Consider the following 12,157-nt stretch of genomic DNA (forward strand, 5'->3'; position numbering starts at 1 on the left):
TTTTCAGGGGTGCATTCACCCCTCACTTCATTTTTTACAGGTGCAACTGCATTGAACAGTGTAGGTGGAGGAGAACAGGCAGGCCAGTCCATTCGCTGAATATCCGCTCATTCCAAGAGCTCCTCCACTCTTGGAATGAAAGGATATTCAGCGAATGGACTGGCCTGCCTATTCTCCTGATTTAAATCTCATCGAGCATGTGTCAGGTGCATTGGGGAGACATATTGCCACACATCCACACGCACCAAGGACTATACAACGGTTGTCTACCGCACTGGTGGAGGAATGGTGCACCCTATCGCATGAACTCGTTACCGACCTTGTGACCAGCATGGAAGCATGTTTCAGAGCATGTTGCCATCTGTGGTGATTAAAAATCCTATTAAGAACCATGCCTGCCTTTTATAATGGCCAGGAGACTGTCATTAATTGCTGTGACTTCTGTGTACTTATTATCCTTGAATGAAAATGTTATTTCTGTTCACCTCATTGCATATTTTTTCAGTTATCTTCCATACTTTACTGTAACAGTTCTTTCTATGTATGGTCCTAGTTTCATTGAGCTATGTTACTTGGCACTGACACATCTGTGAAAGATACTTTTATTCTTAGATTCTGCACACAATTGTATATTGCCTGTCCAGTATCTCTGTCAGTGTCCTATGCTTCTTAAGTATAATTTATATTGTTAGATGTGAAATCCTCTTCTGCAATAACTGTCATAGTATCTTTGATGATATGATATAATATTAATTTCACTTCTGTGATATCATCATGTTCCTCTTTTGTTTCAAGATCTTGAATTGTTTCACTAATTGCAAGTTCAGGATTAGAGACATCCTTGGATGAGAGATCTATAATTATTTGATTTAATATGTATCTAATGTTGTCTGTATCTTCTTGCAATTCAAGCCTAAAACTCAATTTGTCAATAATATCATCAATCACTGTCAAACCTAAAGATATATCCAACTGGCCTACTTCATTGATGATTGCTGGAAGTAAGTCATGCACGCACTGTCTGATATTATTATCCGTCACATCAGTGGCATCTTCCACACCCTCTGAATTTTTTATTTCTTTAGAATGTTCTGTTGCAGATTGCTTGTCTTTTTTAGGGACAGTAAAGCGCTTCAGAACATTCTCCAGAAGATTTTGAACACCCATGTGATGATCTTCCTTCCCTTCTCTTTCTTCTTCTTTTTCTTCTTCTTCTGTGAATGATTTATCTGATTCTGTCTCTTGTTGATCATTTTGCACTTGGAAGTCTGTTACTTCAGTATTTCCCTTTTTGTTGAGGTATTCCTTCTTTTCATTCTTAGCTGCAGGTGAAAATGGTTCAAACATTTCCTTTTCCTGCTCTGTAGCAGGTAATGGATGGGGTCTTGTTTTCAATTGTAGAAGTTTTATTTCTCTTTTCAGAATATCAGCCTGTTCATTTAGTTGTTTCAATAACTGTGATAATTTCTCACAGTCAGCAGCATATTCTGCCACCTTTTGAAGACAGTCCTCAACCTATAAACATAAAACAAATTACAACTCTTTGAATGCATTTCAACCAGTAAGTTTAGACTTGACTAATTGAAATAATAATTTACTTGTCTTATTTTTCTGTTTTGAGCTGATGATGTCAGTTTATTTTTCTGTTCCTCCAGAACAGTAAGAACATGCAGTTTCTCTGTGTTTTGCTGTCTCGTGAGTGACAAACATTCCTCTTTTTCTCGTATTCTCATCTGTAACAATAACTCATCATTAGAAAACTTGATATAAGGTAACACATTTTGCCCATGCTTCGTTTGCTGTACTCTGGCATGGAAAAAAAAACCAGCTGATGTGTCACGCTACCACATTAAGAATGTTTTACTACATGGGATAAATATTTAGTTACAATGCTCTTGTGTACTTAAGTTCATATCTGAAACTAAGTGTTTTATTAAATATCTCTGTAATCTTAGACATGTTCAGAGTACCAGGTAGAAGGACTGGTGCCACACGTAAACATGTGCAGAGCACCCAGGGACAGGTACAAGGGCGTGCACATTAACACGTCCAGAGCAGTGAAAGGGTTAGACTAAAATGCCAAATAATTTTGGTTACTTGTTGGTATATAACGTTAACAGACTATTGTCTACAAGTAAAGCAACGTTTGGAAATAGAGGATAATGAAAAAGTGTCAGGCAGACAAGCACTGTAATTCACTATCTTGTTTTACCCACAAACTAGAAATGTGGTGCCTTTATAGGAAAGAATTTCTAGCTGCTTCACATACACACAATTACAAGGTAACAGCAAGCAGTTCAATAGGCTCATAATGTCTCAGTTGATATATACTTTCATTCTGAACAGAATGTAGTCTCCAGATGAAGTTTATAAGACAATACTATAAAGACACAGAGTACTGTAGCAGTTTTGTTAGTTGGTCAATAAAGTATTATTTCAAAGCTTTGAATATGATATGATTCTGAGATACAGGAGACATTCATCATGTTCAAAATCACTACCATAAAGATCTATATCTGTCCTTAATAGTGTGGTAAAACCCACCATCTTCTTAGTTTATAATGGGCATAGGAGCTGCATTATCCATATCAGAGCTCAATGCAGTTAGTCTGTTTGCCAGATAACCAGATGTCTATTGGAAGGTTGTACTGCACTTCACAACTTCATCAGGGATTGGAGAAATACAATTAATCAAAAGAGGTACAAATACAGGGCACTGCAATCACATGTTCACATTCTAAAAGGGCAATTGCCACTGATTTTCTTTTCTTCCACTGCCCATCCATAATTAGCAGTTATGTTAATTACCTTCTCACGGGTGGAGATATCCCCCACATGTAGAGCTCAAGAACTGCATGAAAGAAATCATGCTACAATCTTGCTAAGGATGAGTGGCAGCTCCTAACTGTCAGCTAGCAGTAACTATATGTTGTGTTTATTACTTTATTCAGAAAAAAATATTTTTATTTGTTGTTTTCATAAAAGTCCTATTTTACATTTAAAAATGCCTCTAATTAGGCTACCTGTTATTAACACTGTTATAAGCCAAGTGTCTCATGATTAATTTTTACTCTCAACTGCAGGCCAACCAACACCCTGTGTAGGAAGTAGGCTCTCTTTTATCAACTATGCTGGACTTCTGGACAATGGCATATAATAGGAAATTCAATACAGATCACGTCTGGATGAACAGTAAAGGCGAGATTTCAATGACTGACATATGCAAAATAAGATAGTGAAGGAATATATTGCTAGTCTGGCTCCCTGGCAGTGAGAGACATTACACATTTTTTGCTGCACATACATGGAGGAGTTATAAAATTTTAACCATCAAATTAAAAAAAAGTTACATAATTACTTTTTGTTTGTTTGCAGGCACATGTCCACAGGCCTGGTACTTAGTGAAATCGCTATTTCATGACACCATAGCACACTGCTAGGATGAGGGTGACGGGTAAATCAAAATGACACAGCTTGTTGATGAAGTGTGTACTGTGTAGTAATTCATTTTCTGCTTTTGGAGAGGAACACTGGTGCAACAATCCACGATGAGTTGGTGGAAGTGTATGACATCAATGCAGCATCATACAATATAATGGTTAGGTGGCGTACATTTCCATTGTGGTCAAACAAGTATGAATGATGAAGAACAAAGTGGCAGACCATGTCTCTGTGAATAATTGAGAATTGCAAGAGAAGTGCTAAAAGACCAGCATGTCATAATCAAGATAAAAGTAGATAGAGAGAAAATCAGTCATGGATCAGCTTTTAACATCTTGCATGACATACTGGCATGACATATGTCCACATCTACTCCCAACCACAAAAAGCCTGTCGACCTACGGCAGCCACAGGAATGTTGTAGCTGTTTCAGGGCAATCCAGATGACTTTGTTTCAGTGCAATCCAAATGACTTCCTTACCTGCCTAATCTCTACAGACATGTGCTGGGCATGTCATTATGAACCTGGGACAAAGGAGAAAAGCAAGAGTGGAAACATGTGGATCCTCCACCACTGAAAAAGATAAGACACCAAACCATCATCACCCAAGGTGATGCTAAGCATTGTTGGAGACTGCCATGGTGTGATGCAAATATATTTTCCTCATAAGAGGCAAACTATCTTAGGAGCATGCTGCTGGAATCTCCTGATGAGCTTGTGGAAGGCTGTCAAATCAAAGTGTTGTGGGAAGCTCTTCAGGGGGGTGTTTTTGCTTAATAACAACAGCCAACATGATTTTGGACAGGACACCATCAGCTGATTCTTTGGGCTGTCAGATTTTACCTCACTCCTGTATGCTCCTGACATGACATCCAGTACATCCTTCCTCTTCTCTCAGATGAAGAAACCATTGTGTGTCATCCATTTCCAGACTGACAACATGATTTCTGATGTACAACATGTATGCAGACTTCAACAACCAATGTCATCACATTAAGGGTAAATACAGGAAAGCAAAAATAAAATAGTAAAGGCAAATTTGTTAAGATGGAGTGAAAGAAAAGTGACATTTTCAGCTACTGTAAGAGAAAGGGCCACTGTATGAAGGATGGCAAAAATTGGATTTCTGACAGAAAAAAGGACAAAATCTGTACAGAAGTAAAAATAGCTGCAAAAATTATAGTGCTTTGCTGATATTTGTTTGTGAAGAGTCTTATTCAGTTGAATCAGATACAGCAACATTATGGGCCAATAACAGAGTTAAAAGACAACCATATGTTCAAATTACTTTACAGACTTTACAAAATTTAACAGCCAAGTGGTGTAAAGAAACCTTAATAGCTACAGAAAAGGGCACTATTCAATTATTAGCTAAAACTGATGGACAGGATATAATGCTGATGGATGTATGCTGTGTTCCCCACCTATCTAGAAACTTGTTTCCAGTGTCAGCTGATCAGGACTGGAATCCTAATAGTGAATTTAAGTCATCAAGTTTCTTATGGGCACTATGATAATAGCAAAATTGTAGACAAACTTCAGGAAACTGTAACATTTGACAATTTTTGGTGAAGGGTGAAGAAGAGATTGGAAGGGTGTGATAAATGTCAGAGAGGAAAAACAACTGGTCTACAATGAAATGGTCTACTGCATCCAGCTCTTCCTAATGAGCTAAGAGAATTATTTACTGTGGATTTACTATACCTCCTACCATCATCTATAGGATGTAGTAAATATATTTTTGTAGTTTTAGACATATTTTCCAAAAATGTCAAACTTTATCCTATTAATCCAACACCAAAACCACAGTCAAAAAATTTGAAACTGATTATTTTTACAATGTGGGCATCCCAAAATCACTTTTATTGGATAATGGGCCACAGTTTGTTTCAGAAATATTTATGCAAGGTGTGGTAATACAGAAAATTAACCTCATCAAAATCTGTACATATTTTCCACAGGGAACTTGAACGAAAGAGTAATGAAGGAGATTAATAGATTGCATAGACCAGACATATACAGAATTTTGAGAATATAGTTAATAATTTTGCAAAAAAATCTACTTGGTTTGACCTTTCCCAGCTGTGGTTGGAGACAAACCTACTAATATTATTGGAAAAGAAATTGAATTTCTGACACTAAGTGAAAGAGTTCAGGCTGAGAGGATCAGATTACAAAGGGAAATAATGAAAAAAAGGCATCAGAAAGAAAAAAGAAACATGAGAAAAATATGAAACCAAGTAGCTCTAAAATCAGGGATTTAGTCTTGGTTAAATCCAGTAGAGTAAACGACGAAATAAAGAAGATTTTGCATGTATATCATGGTCCATTCAAAATTGTTGGACTGCATATGAAAGTGCCAAAGAATTAATCTAATAGAACATTTGGCTCAAAGAACATTATTGATCTGAAACTGTATTTAATGCCTGTGAGGTGTTCAAGAAACAATCTATATCAGTCTGTTCCTTTTCTAAAATTGGGAAACATACATATCTGAGAAAATAATGATGCCCTTTTGGAAGATAAATAAAGAAATTAGGTGAAGGGTCCACTACTCTTCAATGGGCTCACCATGTGGCAAGTGGTACCTACCATAGCTGGATGTAACCATTCTTCCCTTTCTGTTATACTCATATATATATCTTTTCTGTTTGGGGTTCTGTCCCATATTTTGGTCATTTCTGAATCTTTTGCCATACAGCATTTTGTCCCAGTTTTGGTTATTTGGTTTCTATATATTGATCACTATGTGCCTAATCAGTTGACTGTCACTGCCCGATGAGCAACCTCATCATTAGGTAAAGCCAAAGATTTCTGTCCCAAATTAGCTGTGATCTCTTGCATCTTCATCAGTGTATACACTATTCACTATTCACAACATTCACTATTCAGTCTGTTCATGCAGTTCTATAAAAGTTGTTGGTTGATGATTCGCACAAGTCACTTCTTGTCCCATCATATCCCACGCATGCTTGATTGGGGATAAGTTCAGAGATCATGCTGGTCAGAGAAGTTACTGCATGTCTTCCAGAGCACATTGAGTTTCAAGGGGAGTGTGTGAGTGGACATTGTCTTTTTGGAACAACACATCACCTCCCAGTTGCAAGAACAACATTCTGCACATATTGAGTGCTGGTTAGCATCCCCTCCAGAAATACCAAAAGTGAACGAGAGTTGTAGCTTATCACTCCCCAGACCATATGGCCTGGGCTGGGGGCAGTGTGTCTTGAGTGAATGCACTCTACTGGACAGTGCTGCACAAACAACCATCACTTGTGTGCAGACAGAATCTGCTTTCATCACTGAAGACCACGGCATGCCATTCCATCTTCCAAGTAATCCTCTGATGGCATCAGTTGAGTCATGTGTATGGATGTTGTGTCATGAGTGGAGGGCAGGCTAGGAGTGTGCATACCCATAATCTCTCTGCTAATAACCGGATTGCAGCAGTTGGGGCTGACATGTCAGGGCTCACAAGCCCTCCAATCTGTGCTGTGGTACAATCTGCCACTGCTGCCCATACAATACAATAATCCTGGCAGGCATCTGAGCCATGTTGACGTCCAGAATCTTGTCTACAGGCATGAGAATGTTCATGTGATCACTGATGCCAACATCATCGCACAACTGACCCTTCACGTCCATCTTGTGTGGAAATTCTCTGAAAGGACCATCCTGCCACTCAGAAGACCACAATTTGACCCCTTACAAACTCGCTCAGTTGCCTGTAGGAAACACGTGTGCATCTCCATGCCATGACTGCCTGCTTACTTCACACATTTGCACCCTCAGTGAGCTTCTGCCTGTGAACATTCCCTATTAAAGGGCAGACACAGATGGTGCTCCAGTAGTTATGTCACTCTGCTATCTGTTGGCAGACAATGTTAAAACAATTATCAGTACATCTACTATCCCCCAAGTGGCATATGCTGTCATCAGATCGAAATCGACCTCATCTTTTCAGGTATACTAACTCTTTTCTGGCAGTGAACATCCCTTTCCAGTGCTCATTATTCATAAATGTGTTCAAAATATTCACATGATATGTTGTTTTTTTGTTATAGTCTTCAGTTTTAAGACTGGTTTGATGCAGCTCTCCATGCAACTCCATCCACTGCAAGCCTTTTCATCTCCGAATAACTGCTGCAGCTTGCATCCTTCTGAATCTGCTTCATCTCTTGGCCACCCTTTATAATTTTTATTCCTTGCATTCCCTTCTAGTACGAACTGATGATTCCTTGATGTCTCAGAATGTTTCCCGTCAACCAATCCCTTCTTCTAGCCAGACTGTGCAACAAACTTCTTTTTGCCTAAATTCTATTCAATACCTCCTCATTAGTTACATGATCTACTCTTCTATATTCGGCATTTTTCTGTAGCACCACCATTTCAAAGCTACTATTCTGTTCTTGTCTAAGCCATTTATCACCCATGTTTCACTTCCATACATGGCTACACTCCATACAAATACTTTCAGAAAAGATTTCCTGATATTTAAATTTATATTTGATGTTAATAAATTTCTCTTCTTCAGGAACACTTTTCTTACCATTGCCAGCTTACATTTTATACCCTCTCTTATTTAGGCCATCATCAATTACTTTTCTGCACAAATAGCAAAATTCATTTACTATTTTAAGTACCTTGTTTCCTAATCTGATTTTGTCAGCATCACCTGATTTAATTTGGCTACATTCCATTATTCTTGCTTTGCTTCTTTCTTCTCCAAAGGCCTCTTCAAGTTTGCTGGAGGTGATATCTGTCACTCCCCCAGAAATAAATGCTTCTAAATCCTAACATTAGTTCATTAGTCATTTCTGCTTAGCCATTTTGCATCCCCTGCCAATCTTATTGTTTAGACATATGTATTCCTTTCATATGTTTCATTTACTGTAATTTTTATATTTCCCCCCTTCATCAATTAAATTAAATATCTACTGTGTTATCCAAGGACTTCTAAAAGGCTCTGTCTTTTTACCTATGTAGTCCTTTGCTGCCTTCTCCATTTCTTCTCTTAGAAGCTACCCATTCATCTTCCACTGTATTCTTTTCCCCTGTTCTTGTCAATTGTTGCCTAATGCTCTCTCTGAAAACCTCAACAACCTCTGGTTCTTTCAACTTATCTAAGTCCCACCTCCTTAATTTCCTTACCTTTCTGAATTTCTTCAATTTCAATCTACAGTCCATAACCAATAAATTGCAGTCAAGGGTCCACAACTGCCCCTAAAAATGTCTTACAATTTAAAATATGATTTCAGAATCGCTTTCTTACCATTATATAATAAATCTGAAACATTCTGGTGATTCCAGGTCTCTTCCACATGCACAATGTTCTTTCACGATTATTAAATCAAATGTTATCAATGATTAAATTATGCTTTGTGAAAAATCCTATCAGATGGATTCCTCTTTCTTTCCTTACCCCAGTCTATTTTCACCTTCTATTTTTCTTTCTCCTCCTTTTCTGCTATCAAATTCCAGTACCGCATCACTATTAAATTTTCATCTTCCTTAATTGTTTGAATAATTTCTTTTATCTCGTCATATATTTCTTCAATCTGCAGAGCTAGTTGGCATATAAACTTGTACTACTACAGTGGGTGTGGACTTTGTGTCTACCTTGGCTACAATAATGCATTCACCATGCTGTTCATAGTAGCTTACCTCCATTCCTAGTGTCTTATTCATTATTAAACCTACTCCTGCATTACCCCTATTTGATTTTGCATTTATTACCCTGTATTCACCTGACCAGAAGTCCAGTTCCTTCTGCCATTGAACTTCACTGATTCCCACTATAGTAACTTTAACCTATCTATTTCCCTTTTTTAATTTTCTAACCTACTTGTCCGGTTAAGGGATCTAGCATTCCACGTTCTGATCTGTAGAACACTGTATTGTTTCTCCTGATGACAACATCCTCCAGAGTAGTGTCCACCTGGAGATCCAACAATTTTACCACCAGAATATTTTAGCCAAGAGGATGCCATCATCATTTAACCACATAGTAGAGCAGCATGCCCCAGGAAAAATTACTGCTGTAGTTTCACCTAGCCTTCAGCTGTTCACCATACCAGCACAGCAAGGCCATTTTGATTTGTGTTGCAAGGCCAGATCAGTCAATTATCCAGGCTGTTGCCCCTGAAACTATTGAAAAACCTGATGACCCTCTTCAGGAATCACACATTTCCCTCACATATCAACAGATACTCTTCCACTGTGGTTGCACTATGCACCTATGCACCAGCGGTACCCGCTGTCTGTATCATTGAGGCACACGGTCCTCCACACAAGATTTGTTACATTGTCTATGTGTTATGCTCCTTGTCATTGTCAATACACTTGGGAAAACACAAGTTCATATACCAGACAGCAGTGATGAGGTGCCTGGAGCAACTTTTAGTGATGTTGAAGTTAAGTACTACACACTGTCTTTGTCAGCACACATGAAGTAATGCTACACTTGAAGCAGTGGATCTAAGCCAGGGGCAGTTAACTTTCTTTTACCTACCACCTACTCTTGTAACTCTGTTTTTGTAGTAAAATTTTCAAACTGCCCACCAGCTTCACAGTAATGATGATTTACAAAGTAGGGAAATAACTTTACTTTACAAAAAATAAAAAGCAGAGTTACAGCAAGTTAAAGCATTATCATAGTAGTTACCACATAATTTATCAAATTTTTGTGAAACTCCAATTAAAATGTTTATAAAACCCCTATTGCCTACTGCCCACCATGAAAGTTGGAACACCAACCAGTGAGTGGTAGGAACCAAGTTGACTACTACTGGTCTAGGTAGTAGAGTAGTGAGACACAAAACCAAAAAGTGTGATTAATGTTAATAGGAGGAAGCCAATATTTGAATGGCGAATTTTTATTTGCGGCAAAATTCTAAAGAATAGTGCGTAATGAAAAGAAGTTGTTAGGTACTGAATTTGCTACCTACCAACTCCAGCATCTCCGGTTGGAATGCCGTACCAGCCTGAGATGCTGGAGTTGGTGATTAAGAGTGTGAGTATGTATGAATGTCGTGTGTGTTTGTGTGTCTTTATTGAATGTGTGTGTGTGTGTGTGTGTGTGTGTGTCTTTATTGACAAAGGCTGTGGCCAAAAGCTATATGTGATTCTCTTTTAATCGTGTCTGTCTGCAACTTGATGTGCCTTCTTTATGATGACTAGCAATCTACCTTTCCCTGATCTGTTGACATATCTACCTGGAGTTTCCATAGTTTGAGATACTTTACTTAGTTTTTTTGATTATTCATTCTTGTATGTACAGTTAAGACATTTATTGATGTTAATATTTGAAAAAAATCTGTCAAAAGGTATACGTACTGAAAAGACATTACTAATAAGAGGATGGAAATTTGTACCAATTCTGCTAAAATTGACAAGAAGATGGCTTGTGTCAGTTTTGGTCTCTGTAATGATGTAAACCTTGTGGCAATGATAATGTATTTATTTCAGACAAAAATGCAAATTAAAATATGAACTAAGCTAAATTATAAGAAAAGTATAATTGTCCGAACATACTGAGAAACTATAAGTATGAAGTTTAATGGAAATTTTTACAACAGCAGAAGGAAAAGATCTGTAAATTGTATAAACCACTGTCAGTTGTGTAAGTATATGAAACTGAGAAAGTCAATGGTTCAGTTTAAAGTGAAATTAAGCTCAGCTGTCTGTATGAAAGTTCATCTTTCAGTGAGTGTGTGCCATTTTCAAGCCAAAGTAAAGAATAGTGCAGTAAAAATATAGAAGATCTCCTACAGTAAATTTAATAAGAACCAAGGTGTGTCATGAAAAAGTCCCTCAGGTGTGAGGAAAGTGAAGTGTTCATTTAAATACTTTTGGTCTGTTATGTAATAAGAAGATATGTTTTCCCAGTAATATGGGGTGTTGCTGTTGAGTGTCATTCACTAAAGTCATTTTTTTGTAAATAAATGAAGCATGCAGTTTGGTGTTGAACTGAGGAAATAATGAAGTAATATTGTATATGGAGAAATGATGTATTAATAAACTGAGGAGAAATGAGGCATACAAATTAAAGAAGTAATGTCAAACATAAGTGAAACAGTGATGATTAGGGACCCTGTCTTTGTTGTAGCTTCTTTTATGAAAGTCTTCTTCAGCAAAAGGTTTGTAAGTAAAGAAATAAGTGAAATGGCAGGCATTGATAAATGAGAGAGTGTACTGATCTACATGAGAGTGTTGGTCTTTTGTAAAGACATGTCTACCAGTAAGCAATATGAGGCAGCTTGATGAGAACCTGCTTAAAAGTATGGAACATTAGTCAGTAACAGTTTGATACTGTCCATAAAAAAATTGATGATAATGAAAATCTCTTGTGTACCACACACACACACACACACACACACACACACATATATATATATATATATATATATATATATATATATATATATATATATATATATATATATATATATATATATATATATATATATGCACTGCTGCAAAGTTCGTTCCTATAACACTGTAATGTTCATCTCATTAAAAAATTGCTGAAAATTTCATTAACTCAATTTGAATTTTCAAGAAAGTTAATTGGTCATATTTAAGAAGAGAGCAATTGAGTCAGTAAATCAATTTTGATTCTCTTTTGATTTCCAAACACATATCTTTGCAAATTTTCTGTACTCAGAGTTATGTGTATGTGTTATAATGAATAACAAATGTCTAAGTAATGAGAAA

The 12,157-nt window shown here is 37.1% G+C and overlaps 1 protein-coding gene across 1 annotated transcript; it reads right to left on the reverse strand.

The window, feature by feature from the left end:
- Positions 1–669: 669 nt before the first annotated feature.
- On the reverse strand, positions 670–3,943 carry LOC126417149 (uncharacterized). Its single transcript, XM_050085046.1, has 3 exons — positions 3,923–3,943; positions 1,599–1,733; positions 670–1,515 (listed from the first exon to the last, which is right to left on the reverse strand). Exons 1-3 carry the CDS (start codon positions 3,941–3,943, stop codon positions 670–672), a joined length of 1,002 nt encoding a protein of 333 aa, XP_049941003.1.
- Between the last annotated feature and the right edge of the window lie 8,214 nt (positions 3,944–12,157).

The sequence above is a fragment of the Schistocerca serialis genome, chromosome 8 (genome assembly GCF_023864345.2).
Source record: "Schistocerca serialis cubense isolate TAMUIC-IGC-003099 chromosome 8, iqSchSeri2.2, whole genome shotgun sequence".
Taxonomy (NCBI): Eukaryota; Metazoa; Arthropoda; class Insecta; order Orthoptera; family Acrididae; genus Schistocerca; species Schistocerca serialis.

Coding starts and splice junctions, on each gene's coding strand:
- LOC126417149 (XM_050085046.1), bottom strand. CDS start 3,943: ATGTCTGTAGAGATTAGGCAG. Junction 1,734..3,922: donor TGTCTGTAGAGATTAGGCAG/GTAAGGAAGTCA, acceptor TTATTGTTACAG/ATGAGAATACGAGAAAAAGA. Junction 1,516..1,598: donor AAAACAGAAAAATAAGACAA/GTAAATTATTAT, acceptor TTATGTTTATAG/GTTGAGGACTGTCTTCAAAA.